The 12915-nt window shown below is 48.6% G+C and overlaps 1 protein-coding gene across 1 annotated transcript in view; it reads right to left on the reverse strand.

The window, feature by feature from the left end:
* Nucleotides 1-4253: 4253 nt before the first annotated feature.
* LOC307027707 (uncharacterized protein) overlaps nucleotides 4254-12915 on the reverse strand; it is a gene marked incomplete at both ends in the record, with an annotated part of 83633 nt that continues 74971 nt past the window's right edge. Inside the window, 2 exons of the mRNA XM_079695998.1 lie at nucleotides 4254-4316; nucleotides 6960-7043. Coding sequence (XP_079552124.1) covers nucleotides 4254-4316; nucleotides 6960-7043 — 147 coding nt within the window. The remainder of the gene's footprint in view (nucleotides 4317-6959; nucleotides 7044-12915) is intronic.

A 12915-nucleotide genomic window follows, 5' to 3' on the forward strand; every position in this document is an offset into this window, starting at 1 on the left:
GCAACAGTAGTAGGTGCTGTTGTCGTAGGTGCAGCAGTAGTTGTAGGTGCTGCTGTTGTTGTTGCAACAGTAGTAGGTGCTGCTGTCGTAGGTGCAGCAGTAGTTGTAGGTGCTGTTGTTGTAGTTGCAACAGTAGTAGGTGCTGCTGTTGTTGTTACAACAGTAGTAGGTGCTGCTGTCGTAGGTGTAGCAGTAGTTGTAGGTGCTGCTGTTGTTGTTGCAACAGTAGTAGGTGCTGCTGTTATGGTTGCAACAGTAGTAGGTGCTGCTGTTGTTGTTGCAACAGTAGTAGGTGCTGCTGTTGTTGTTGCAACAGTAGTATGTGCTGCTGTCGTAGGTGCAGCAGTAGTTGTAGGTGCTGCTGCTGTTGTTGCAACAGTAGTAGGTGCTGCTGTTGTTGTTGCAACAGTAGTAGGTGCTGCTGTTGTTGTTACAACAGTAGTAGGTGCTGCTGTCGTAGGTGAAGCAGTAGTTGTAGGTGCTGCAGTTGTTGTTGCAACAGTAGTAGGTGCTGCTGTCGTAGAGGCAGCAGTGGTTGTAGGTGGCACCGTTGTCGGAGCAGCAGTAGTTGTAGGTGCTGCTGTTGTTGTTGCAACAGTAGTAGGTGCTGCTGTTGTTGTTACAACAGTAGTAGGTGCTGCTGTCGTAGGTGCAGCAGTAGTTGTAGGTGCTGCTGTTATGGTTGCAACAGTAGTAGGTGCTGCTGTTGTTGTTACAACAGTAGTAGGTGATGCTGTCGTAGGTGAAGCAGTAGTTGTAGGTGCTGCAGTTGTTGTTACAACAGTAGTAGGTGCTGCTGTTGTAGGTGCAGCAGTAGTTGTAGGTGCTGCTGTTGTTGTTGCAACAGTAGTAGCTGCTGCTGTTGTTGTTGCAACAGTAGTAGGTGCTGCTTTCGTAGGTGAAGCAGTAATTGTAGGTGCTGCAGTTGTTGTTAAAACAGTGGTAGGTGCTGCTGTCGTAGGTGCAGCAGTAGTTGTAGGTGCTGCTGTTGTTGTTGCAACAGTAGTAGGTGCTGCTGTTGTTGTTGCAACAGTAGTAGGTGCTGCTGTCGTAGGTGCAGCAGTAGTTGTAGGTGGCACTGTTGTTGTTGCAACAGTAGTAGGTGCTGTTGTCGTAGGTGCAGCAGTAGTTGTAGGTGCTGCTGTTGTTGTTGTTGCAAGAGTAGTAGGAGCTGCAGTTGTAGGTGAAGCAGTAGTTGTAGGTGGCACTGTTGTTGTTGCAACAGTAGTAGGTGCTGTTGTCGTAGGTGCAGCAGTAGTTGTAGGTGCTGCAGTTGTTGTTGCAACAGTAGTAGGTGCTGCTGTCGTAGGTGAAGCAGTAGTTGTAGGTGCTGCTGTTGTTGTTGCAACAGTAGTAGGTGCTGTTGTCGTAGGTGCTGTTGTCGTAGGTGCAGCAGTAGTTGTAGGTGCTGCTGTTGTTGTTGCAACAGTAGTAGGTGCTGTTGTCGTAGGTGCAGCAGTAGTTGTAGGTGCTGCTGTTGTTGTTGCAACACTAGTAGGTGCTGCTGTCATAGGTGAAGCAGTAGTTGTAGGTGCTGCTGTTGTTGTTGCAACAGTATTAGGGGCTGCAGTTGTTGTTGCAACAGTAGTAGGTACTGCTGTCGTAGGTGAAGCAGTAGTTGTAGGTGCTGATGTTGTTGTTGCAACAGTAGTAGGTGCTGTTGTCGTAGGTGCAGCAGTAGTTGTAGGTGCTGCTGTTGTTGTTGCAACAGTAGTAGGTGCTGTTGTCGTAGGTGCAGCAGTAGTTGTAGGACCTGCTGTTGTTGTTGCAACAGTAGTAGGTGCTGCTGTCGTAGGTGCAGCAGTAGTTGTAAGTGGCACTGTTGTTGTTGCAACAGTAGTAGGGGCTGCAGTTTTAGGTGAAGAAGTAGTTGTAGGTGCTGCAGTTGTTGTTACAACAGTAGTATGTGCTACTGTTGTTGTTGCAACAGTAGTAGGGGCTGCTGTCGTAGGTGAAGCAGTAGTTGTAGGTGCTGCAGTTGTTGTTACAACAGTAGTAGGAGCTGCTGTCTTAGGTGCATCAGTAGTTGTAGGTGCTGCTGTTGTTGTTGCAACAGTAGTAGCTGCTGCTGTTGTTGTTGCAACAGTAGTAGGTGATGCTGTCGTAGGTGAAGCAGTAGTTGTAGGTGCTGCAGTTGTTGTTAAAACAGTAGTAGGTGCTGCTGTCGTAGGTGCAGCAGTAGTTTTAGGTGCTGCTGTTGTTGTTGCAACAGTAGTAGGTGCTGCTGTTGTTGTTGCAACAGTAGTAGGTGCTGCTGTCGTAGGTGCAGCAGTAGTTGTAGGTGGCACTGTTGTTGTTGCAACAGTAGTAGGTGCTGTTGTCGTAGGTGCAGCAGTAGTTCTAGGTGCTGCTGTTGTTGTTGCAAGAGTAGTAGGAGCTGCAGTTGTAGGTGAAGCAGTAGTTGTAGGTGGCACTGTTGTTGTTGCAACAGTAGTAAGTGCTGTTGTCGTAGGTGCAGCAGTAGTTGTAGGTGCTGCTGTTGTTGTTGCAACAGTAGTAGGTGCTGTTGTCGTAGGTGCATCAGTAGTTGTAGGTGCTGCTGTTGTTGTTGCAACAGTAGTAGGTGCTGCTGTCGTAGGTGAAGCAGTAGTTGTAGGTGCTGCTGTTGTTGTTGCAACAGTAGTAGGGGCTGCAGTTGTTGTTGCAACAGTAGTAGGTACTAATGTCGTAGGTGAAGCAGTAGTTGTAGGTGCTGCTGTTGTTGTTGCAACAGTAGTAGGTGCTGTTGTCATAGGTGCAGCAGTAGTTGTAGGTGCTGCTGTTGTTGTTGCAACAGTAGTAGGTGCTGTTGTCGTAGGTGCAGCAGTAGTTGTAGGACCTGCTGTTGTTGTTGCAACAGTAGTAGGTGCTGCTGTCGTAGGTGCAGCAGTAGTTGTAGGTGGCACTGTTGTTGTTGCAACAGTAGTAGGGGCTGCAGTTGTAGGTGAAGCAGTAGTTGTAGGTGCTGCAGTTGTTGTTACAACAGTAGTAGGTGCTACTGTTGTTGTTGCAACAGTAGTAGGGGCTGCAGTTGTAGGTGAAGCAGTAGTTGTAGGTGCTGCTGTTGTTGTTGCAACAGTAGTAGGGGCTGCAGTTGTAGGTGAAGCAGTAGTTGTAGGTGCTGCAGTTGTTGTTACAACAGTAGTAGGTGCTGCTGTTGTTGTTGCAACAGTAGTAGGGGCTGCAGTTGTAGGTGAAGCAGTAGTTGTAGGTGCTGCTGTTGTTGTTGCAACAGTAGTAAGGGCTGCAGTTGTAGGTGAAGCAGTAGTTGTAGGTGCTGCAGTTGTTGTTACAACAGTAGTAGGTCCTGCTGTTGTTGTTGCAACAGTAGTAGGGGCTGCAGTTGTAGGTGAAGCAGTAGTTGTAGGTGCTGCTGTTGTTGTTGCAACAGTAGTAGGGGCTGCAGTTGTAGGTGAAGCAGTAGTTGTAGGTGCTGCTGTTGTTGTTGCAACAGTAGTAGGTAATGCAGTTGTATTTGAAGCAGTAGTTGTAGGTGGCACTGTTGTTGTTGCAACAGTAGTAGGTGCTCTTGTCGTAGGTGCAGCAGTAGTTGTAGGACCTGCTGTTGTTGTTGCAACAGTAGTAGGTGCTGCTGTTGTAGGTGCAGCAGTAGTTGTAGGTGGCACTGTTGTTGTTGCAACAGTAGTAGGTGCTGCTGTCGTAGGTGAAGCAGTAGTTGTAGGTGCTGATGTTGTTGTTGCAACAGTAGTAGGTGCTGCAGTTGTAGGCGAAGCAGTAGTTGTAGGTGGCACTGTTGTTGTTGCAACAGTAGTAGGTGCTGTTGTCGTAGGTGCAGCAGTAGTTGTAGGTGCTGCTGCTGTTGTTGTTGCAACAGTAGTAGGTGCTGCTGTCGTAGGTGCAGCAGTAGTTGTAGGTGCTGCTGTTGTTGTTGCAACAGTAGTAGGTGCTGCTGTCGTAGGTGCAGCAGTAGTTGTAGGTGCTGCTGTTGTTGTTACAAGAGTAGTATGAGCTGCAGTTGTAGGTGAAGCAGTAGTTGTAGGTGGCACTGTTGTTGTTGCAACAGTAGTAGGTGCTGTTGTCGTAGGTGCAGCAGTAGTTTTAGGTGCTGCTGTTGTTGTTGCAAGAGTAGTAGGGGCTGCAGTTGTAGGTGAAGCAGTAGTTGTAGGTGGCACTGTTGTTGTTGCAACAGTAGTAGGTGCTGTTGTCGTAGGTGCAGCAGTAGTTGTAGGTGCTGCTGTTGTTGTTGCAACAGTAGTAGGTGCTGCTGTCGTAGGTGAAGCAGTAGTTGTAGGTGCTGCTGTTGTTGTTGCAACAGTAGTAGGTGCTGTTGTCGTAGGTGCTGTTGTCGTAGGTGCAGCAGTAGTTGTAGGTGCTGCTGTTGTTGTTGCAACAGTAGTAGGTGCTGTTGTCGTAGGTGCAGCAGTAGTTGTAGGACCTGCTGTTGTTGTTGCAACAGTAGTAGGTGCTGCTGTCGTAGGTGCAGCAGTAGTTGTAGGTGGCACTGTTGTTGTTGCAACAGTAGTAGGGGCTGCAGTTGTAGGTGAGGCAGTAGTTGTAGGTGCTGCAGTTGTTGTTACAACAGTAGTAGGTGCTACTGTTGTTGTTGCAACAGTAGTAGGGGCTGCTGTCGTAGGTGAAGCAGTAGTTGTAGGTGCTGCAGTTGTTGTTACAACAGTAGTAGGTGCTGCTGTCGTAGGTGCAGCAGTAGTTGTAGGTGCTGCTGTTGTTGTTGCAACAGTAGTAGCTGCTGCTGTTGTTGTTGCAACAGTAGTAGGTGCTGCTGTCGTAGGTGAAGCAGTAGTTGTAGGTGCTGCAGTTGTTGTTAAAACAGTAGTAGGTGCTGCTGTCGTAGGTGCAGCAGTAGTTGTAGGTGCTGCTGTTGTTGTTGCAACAGTAGTAGGTGCTGCTGTTGTTGTTGCAACAGTAGTAGGTGCTGCTGTCGTAGGTGCAGCAGTAGTTGTAGGTGGCACTGTTGTTGTTGCAACAGTAGTAGGTGCTGTTGTCGTAGGTGCAGCAGTAGTTGTAGGTGCTGCTGTTGTTGTTGCAAGAGTAGTAGGAGCTGCAGTTGTAGGTGAAGCAGTAGTTGTAGGTGGCACTGTTGTTGTTGCAACAGTAGTAAGTGCTGTTGTCGTAGGTGCAGCAGTAGTTGTAGGTGCTGCTGTTGTTGTTGCAACAGTAGTAGGTGCTGCTGTCGTAGGTGAAGCAGTAGTTGTAGGTGCTGCTGTTGTTGTTGCAACAGTAGTAGGTGCTGTTGTCGTAGGTGCAGCAGTAGTTGTAGGTGCTGCTGTTGTTGTTGCAACAGTAGTAGGTGCTGTTGTCGTAGGTGCAGCAGTAGTTGTAGGTGCTGCTGTTGTTGTTGCAACAGTAGTAGGTGCTGTTGTCGTAGGTGCAGCAGTAGTTGTAGGTGCTGCTGTTGTTGTTGCAACAGTAGTAGGTGCTGTTGTCGTAGGTGCATCAGTAGTTGTAGGTGCTGCTGTTGTTGTTGCAACAGTAGTAGGTGCTGCTGTCGTAGGTGAAGCAGTAGTTGTAGGTGCTGCTGTTGTTGTTGCAACAGTAGTAGGGGCTGCAGTTGTTGTTGCAACAGTAGTAGGTACTGCTGTCGTAGGTGAAGCAGTAGTTGTAGGTGCTGCTGTTGTTGTTGCAACAGTAGTAGGTGCTGTTGTCGTAGGTCCAGCAGTAGTTGTAGGACCTGCTGTTGTTGTTTCAGCAGTAGTAGGTGCTGCTGTCGTAGGTGCAGCAGTAGTTGTAGGTGGCACTGTTGTTGTTGCAACAGTAGTAGGGGATGCAGTTGTAGGTGAAGCAGTAGTTGTAGGTGCTACAGTTGTTGTTGTTACAACAGTAGTAGGGGCTGCAGTTGTAGGTGAAGCAGTAGTTGTAGGTGCTGCTGTTGTTGTTGCAACAGTAGTAAGGGCTGCAGTTGTAGGTGAAGCAGTAGTTGTAGGTGCTGCAGTTGTTGTTACAACAGTAGTAGGTCCTGCTGTTGTTGTTGCAACAGTAGTAGGGGCTGCAGTTGTAGGTGAAGCAGTAGTTGTAGGTGCTGCTGTTGTTGTTGCAACAGTAGTAGGGGCTGCTGTTGTTGTTGCAACAGTAGTAGGTGCTGTTGTCATAGGTGCAGCAGTAGTTGTAGGTGCTGCTGTTGTTGTTGCAACAGTAGTAGGTGCTCTTGTCGTAGGTGCAGCAGTAGTTGTAGGACCTGCTGTTGTTGTTGCAACAGTAGTAGGTGCTGCTGTTGTAGGTGCAGCAGTAGTTGTAGGTGGCACTGTTGTTGTTGCAACAGTAGTAGGTGCTGCTGTCGTAGGTGAAGCAGTAGTTGTAGGTGCTGATGTTGTTGTTGCAACAGTAGTAGGTGCTGCAGTTGTAGGCGAAGCAGTAGTTGTAGGTGGCACTGTTGTTGTTGCAACAGTAGTAGGTGCTGTTGTCGTAGGTGCAGCAGTAGTTGTAGGTGCTGCTGTTGTTGTTGCAACAGTAGTAGGTGCTGCTGTCGTAGGTGCAGCAGTAGTTGTAGGTGCTGCTGTTGTTGTTGCAACAGTAGTAGGTGCTGCTGTCGTAGGTGCAGCAGTAGTTTTAGGTGCTGCTGTTGTTGTTACAAGAGTAGTATGAGCTGCAGTTGTAGGTGAAGCAGTAGTTGTAGGTGGCACTGTTGTTGTTGCAACAGTAGTAGGTGCTGTTGTCGTAGGTGCAGCAGTAGTTTTAGGTGCTGCTGTTGTTGTTGCAAGAGTAGTAGGGGCTGCAGTTGTAGGTGAAGCAGTAGTTGTAGGTGGCACTGTTGTTGTTGCAACAGTAGTAGGTGCTGTTGTCGTAGGTGCAGCAGTAGTTGTAGGTGCTGCTGTTGTTGTTGCAACAGTAGTAGGTGCTGCTGTCGTAGGTGAAGCAGTAGTTGTAGGTGCTGCTGTTGTTGTTGCAACAGTAGTAGGTGCTGTTGTCGTAGGTGCTGTTGTCGTAGGTGCAGCAGTAGTTGTAGGTGCTGCTGTTGTTGTTGCAACAGTAGTAGGTGCTGTTGTCGTAGGTGCAGCAGTAGTTGTAGGACCTGCTGTTGTTGTTGCAACAGTAGTAGGTGCTGCTGTCGTAGGTGCAGCAGTAGTTGTAGGTGGCACTGTTGTTGTTGCAACAGTAGTAGGGGCTGCAGTTGTAGGTGAGGCAGTAGTTGTAGGTGCTGCAGTTGTTGTTACAACAGTAGTAGGTGCTACTGTTGTTGTTGCAACAGTAGTAGGGGCTGCTGTCGTAGGTGAAGCAGTAGTTGTAGGTGCTGCAGTTGTTGTTACAACAGTAGTAGGTGCTGCTGTCGTAGGTGCAGCAGTAGTTGTAGGTGCTGCTGTTGTTGTTGCAACAGTAGTAGCTGCTGCTGTTGTTGTTGCAACAGTAGTAGGTGCTGCTGTCGTAGGTGAAGCAGTAGTTGTAGGTGCTGCAGTTGTTGTTAAAACAGTAGTAGGTGCTGCTGTCGTAGGTGCAGCAGTAGTTGTAGGTGCTGCTGTTGTTGTTGCAACAGTAGTAGGTGCTGCTGTTGTTGTTGCAACAGTAGTAGGTGCTGCTGTCGTAGGTGCAGCAGTAGTTGTAGGTGGCACTGTTGTTGTTGCAACAGTAGTAGGTGCTGTTGTCGTAGGTGCAGCAGTAGTTGTAGGTGCTGCTGTTGTTGTTGCAAGAGTAGTAGGAGCTGCAGTTGTAGGTGAAGCAGTAGTTGTAGGTGGCACTGTTGTTGTTGCAACAGTAGTAAGTGCTGTTGTCGTAGGTGCAGCAGTAGTTGTAGGTGCTGCTGTTGTTGTTGCAACAGTAGTAGGTGCTGCTGTCGTAGGTGAAGCAGTAGTTGTAGGTGCTGCTGTTGTTGTTGCAACAGTAGTAGGTGCTGTTGTCGTAGGTGCAGCAGTAGTTGTAGGTGCTGCTGTTGTTGTTGCAACAGTAGTAGGTGCTGTTGTCGTAGGTGCAGCAGTAGTTGTAGGTGCTGCTGTTGTTGTTGCAACAGTAGTAGGTGCTGTTGTCGTAGGTGCAGCAGTAGTTGTAGGTGCTGCTGTTGTTGTTGCAACAGTAGTAGGTGCTGTTGTCGTAGGTGCATCAGTAGTTGTAGGTGCTGCTGTTGTTGTTGCAACAGTAGTAGGTGCTGCTGTCGTAGGTGAAGCAGTAGTTGTAGGTGCTGCTGTTGTTGTTGCAACAGTAGTAGGGGCTGCAGTTGTTGTTGCAACAGTAGTAGGTACTGCTGTCGTAGGTGAAGCAGTAGTTGTAGGTGCTGCTGTTGTTGTTGCAACAGTAGTAGGTGCTGTTGTCGTAGGTCCAGCAGTAGTTGTAGGACCTGCTGTTGTTGTTTCAGCAGTAGTAGGTGCTGCTGTCGTAGGTGCAGCAGTAGTTGTAGGTGGCACTGTTGTTGTTGCAACAGTAGTAGGGGATGCAGTTGTAGGTGAAGCAGTAGTTGTAGGTGCTACAGTTGTTGTTGTTACAACAGTAGTAGGGGCTGCAGTTGTAGGTGAAGCAGTAGTTGTAGGTGCTGCTGTTGTTGTTGCAACAGTAGTAAGGGCTGCAGTTGTAGGTGAAGCAGTAGTTGTAGGTGCTGCAGTTGTTGTTACAACAGTAGTAGGTCCTGCTGTTGTTGTTGCAACAGTAGTAGGGGCTGCAGTTGTAGGTGAAGCAGTAGTTGTAGGTGCTGCTGTTGTTGTTGCAACAGTAGTAGGGGCTGCTGTTGTTGTTGCAACAGTAGTAGGTGCTGTTGTCATAGGTGCAGCAGTAGTTGTAGGTGCTGCTGTTGTTGTTGCAACAGTAGTAGGTGCTCTTGTCGTAGGTGCAGCAGTAGTTGTAGGACCTGCTGTTGTTGTTGCAACAGTAGTAGGTGCTGCTGTTGTAGGTGCAGCAGTAGTTGTAGGTGGCACTGTTGTTGTTGCAACAGTAGTAGGTGCTGCTGTCGTAGGTGAAGCAGTAGTTGTAGGTGCTGATGTTGTTGTTGCAACAGTAGTAGGTGCTGCAGTTGTAGGCGAAGCAGTAGTTGTAGGTGGCACTGTTGTTGTTGCAACAGTAGTAGGTGCTGTTGTCGTAGGTGCAGCAGTAGTTGTAGGTGCTGCTGTTGTTGTTGCAACAGTAGTAGGTGCTGCTGTCGTAGGTGCAGCAGTAGTTGTAGGTGCTGCTGTTGTTGTTGCAACAGTAGTAGGTGCTGCTGTCGTAGGTGCAGCAGTAGTTTTAGGTGCTGCTGTTGTTGTTGCAACAGTAGTAGGTGCTGTTGTCATAGGTGCAACAGTAGTTGTAGGTGCTGCTGTTGTTGTTGCAACAGTAGTAGGTGCTGTTGTCGTAGGTGCAGCAGTAGTTGTAGGACCTGCTGTTGCTGTTGCAACAGTAGTAGGTGCTGCTGTCGTAGGTGCAACAGTAGTTGTAGGTGGCACTGTTGTTGTTGCAACAGTAGTAGGTGCTGCTGTCGTAGGTGAAGCAGTAGTTGTAGGTGCTGATGTTGTTGTTGCAACAGTAGTAGGTGCTGCAGTTGTAGGTGAAGCAGTAGTTGTAGGTGGCACTGTTGTTGTTGCAACAGTAGTAGGTGCTGTTGTCGTAGGTGCAGCAGTAGTTGTAGGTGCTGCTGTTGTTGTTGCAACAGTAGTAGGTGCTGCTGTCGTAGGTGCAGCAGTAGTTGTAGGTGCTGCTGTTGTTGTTGCAACAGTAGTAGGTGCTGTTGTCGTAGGTGCAGCAGTAGTTGTAGGTGCTGCTGTTGTTGTTGCAACAGTAGTAGGTGCTGCTGTCGTAGGTGCAGCAGTGGTTGTAGGTGCTGCTGTTGTTGTTGCAACAGTAGTAGGTGCTGCTGTCGTAGAGACAGCAGTGGTTGTAGGTGGCACCGTTGTCGGAGCAGCAGTAGTTGTAGGTGCTGCTGTTGTTGTTGCAACAGTAGTAGGTGCTGCTGTTGTTGTTACAACAGTAGTAGGTGCTGCTGTCGTAGGTGCAGCAGTAGTTGTAGGTGCTGCTGTTGTTGTTGCAACAGTAGTAGGTGCTGCTGTTGTTGTTGCAACAGTATTAGGTGCTGCTGTCGTAGGTGCAGCAGTAGTTGTAGGTGTTGCTGTTGTTGTTGCAACAGTAGTAGGTGCTGCTGTTGTTGTTGCAACAGTAGTAGGTGCTGCTGTCGTAGGTGCAGCAGTAGTTGTAGGTGGCACTGTTGTTGTTGCAACAGTAGTAGGTGCTGTTGTCGTAGGTGCAGCAGTAGTTGTAGGTGCTGCTGTTGTTGTTGCAACAGTAGTAGGAGCTGCAGTTGTAGGTGAAGCAGTATTTGTAGGTTGCACTGTTGTTGTTGCAACAGTAGTAGGTGCTGTTGTCGTAGGTGCAGCAGTAGTTGTAGGTGCTTCTGTTGTTGTTGCAACAGTAGTAAGTGCTGCTGTCGTAGGTGAAGCAGTAGTTGTAGGTGCTGCTGTTGTTGTTACAACAGTAGTAGGTGCTGCTGTCGTAGTTGCAGCAGTAGTTGTAGGTGCTGCTGTTGTTGTTGCAACAGTAGTAGCTGCTGCTGCTGTTGTTGTTGCAACAGTAGTAGGTGCTGCTGTCGTAGGTGAAGCAGTAGTTGTAGGTGCTGCTGTTGTTGTTGCAACAGTAGTAGGTGCTGTTGTCGTAGGTGCAGCAGTAGTTGTAGGTGCTGCTGTTGTTGTTGCAACAGTAGTAGGTGCTGTTGTCGTAGGTGCAGCAGTAGTTGTAGGTGCTGCTGTTGTTGTTGCAACAGTAGTAGGTGCTGCTGTCGTAGGTGCAGCAGTAGTTGTAGGTGCTGCTGTTGTTGTTGCAACAGTAGTAGGTGCTGCTGTTGTAGAGGCATCAGTGGTTGTAGGTGGCAACGTTGTCGGAGCAGCAGTAGTTGTAGGTGCTGTTGTTGTAGTTGCAACAGTAGTAGGTGCTGCTGTTGTTGTTACAACATTAGTAGGTGCTGCTGTCGTAGGTGTAGCAGTAGTTGTAGGTGATGCTGTTGTTGTTGCAACAGTAGTAGGTGCTGCTGTTATGGTTGCAACAGTAGTAGGTGCTGCTGTTGTTGTTACAACAGTAGTAGGTGCTGCTGTCGTAGGTGAAGCAGTAGTTGTAGGTGCTGCAGTTGTTGTTACAACAGTAGTAGGTGCTGCTGTCGTAGGTGCAGCAGTAGTTGTAGGTGCTGCTGTTGTTGTTTCAACAGTAGTAGGTGCTGCTGTTGTTGTTGCAACAGTAGTAGGTGCTGCTGTCGTAGGTGAAGCAGTAGTTGTAGGTGCTGCAGTTGTTGTTGCAACAGTAGTAGGTGCTGCTGTCGTAGAGGCAGCAGTGGTTGTAGGTGGCACCGTTGTCGGAGCAGCAGTAGTTGTAGGTGCTGCTGTTGTTGTTGCAACAGTAGTAGGTGCTGCTGTTGTTGTTACAACAGTAGTAGGTGCTGCTGTCGTAGGTGCAGCAGTAGTTGTAGGTGCTGCTGTTGTTGTTGCAACAGTAGTAGGTGCTGCTGTCGTAGGTGCAACAGTAGTATGTGCTGCTGTTGTTGGTACAACAGTAGTAGGTGATGCTGTCGTAGGTGAAGCAGTAGTTGTAGGTGCTGCAGTTGTTGTTACAACAGTAGTAGGTGCTGCTGTCGTAGGTGCAGCAGTAGTTGTAGGTGCTGCTGTTGTTGTTGCAACAGTAGTAGCTGCTGCTGTTGTTGTTGCAACAGTAGTAGGTGCTGCTGTCGTAGGTGAAGCAGTAGTTGTAGGTGCTGCAGTTGTTGTTAACACAGTAGTAGGTGCTGCTGTCGTAGGTGCAGCAGTAGTTGTAGGTGCTGCTGTTGTTGTTGCAACAGTATTAGGTGCTGCTGTTGTTGTTGCAACAGTAGTAGGTGCTGCTGTCGTAGGTGCAGCAGTAGTTGTAGGTGGCACTGTTGTTGTTGCAACAGTAGTAGGTGCTGTTGTCGTAGGTGCAGCAGTAGTTGTAGGTGCTGCTGTTGTTGTTGCAACAGTAGTAGGTGCTGTTGTCGTAGGTGCAGCAGTAGTTGTAGGTGCTGCTGTTGTTGTTGCAACAGTAGTAGGTGCTGCTGTCGTAGGTGAAGCAGTAGTTGTAGGTGCTGCTGTTGTTGTTGCAACAGTAGTAGGGGCTGCAGTTGTTGTTGCAACAGTAGTAGGTACTGCTGTCGTAGGTGAAGCAGTCGTTGTAGGTGCTGCTGTTGTTGTTGCAACAGTAGTAGGTGCTGTTGTCGTAGGTGCAGCAGTAGTTGTAGGTGCTGCTGTTGTTGTTGCAACAGTAGTAGGTGCTGTTGTCGTAGGTGCAGCAGTAGTTGTAGGACCTGCTGTTGTTGTTGCAACAGTAGTAGGTGCTGCTGTCGTAGGTGCAGCAGTAGTTGTAGGTGCAGCAGTAGTTGTAGGTGGCACTGTTGTTGTTGCAACAGTAGTAGGGGCTGCAGTTGTAGGTGAAGCAGTAGTTGTAGGTGCTGCAGTTGTTGTTACAACAGTAGTAGGTGCTACTGTTGTTGTTGCAACAGTAGTAGGGGCTGCAGTTGTAGGTGAAGCAGTAGTTGTAGGTGCTGCTGTTGTTGTTGCAACAGTAGTAGGGGCTGCAGTTGTAGGTGAAGCAGTAGTTGTAGGTGCTGCAGTTGTTGTTACAACAGTAGTAGGTGCTGCTGTTGTTGTTGCAACAGTAGTAGGGGCTGCAGTTGTAGGTGAAGCAGTAGTTGTAGGTGCTGCTGTTGTTGTTGCAACAGTAGTAGGGGCTGCAGTTGTAGGTGAAGCAGTAGTTGTAGGTGCTGCAGTTGTTGTTACAACAGTAGTAGGTCCTGCTGTTGTTGTTGCAACAGTAGTAGGGGCTGCAGTTGTTGTTGCAACAGTAGTAGGTGCTGCTGTCGTAGGTGAAGCAGTAGTTGTAGGTGCTGCTGTTGTTGTTGCAACAGTAGTAGGTGCTGTTGTCGTAGGTGCAGCAGTAGTTGTAGGTGCTGCTGTTGTTGTTGCAACAGTAGTAGGTGCTGTTGTCGTAGGTGCAGCAGTAGTTGTAGGTGCTGCTGTTGTTGTTGCAACAGTAGTAGGTGCTGCTGTCGTAGGTGCAGCAGTAGTTGTAGGTGCT

The sequence above is a fragment of the Notothenia rossii genome (genome assembly GCF_949606895.1).
Source record: "Notothenia rossii genome assembly, contig: scaffold_152, whole genome shotgun sequence".
NCBI lineage: Eukaryota > Metazoa > Chordata > Actinopteri > Perciformes > Nototheniidae > Notothenia > Notothenia rossii.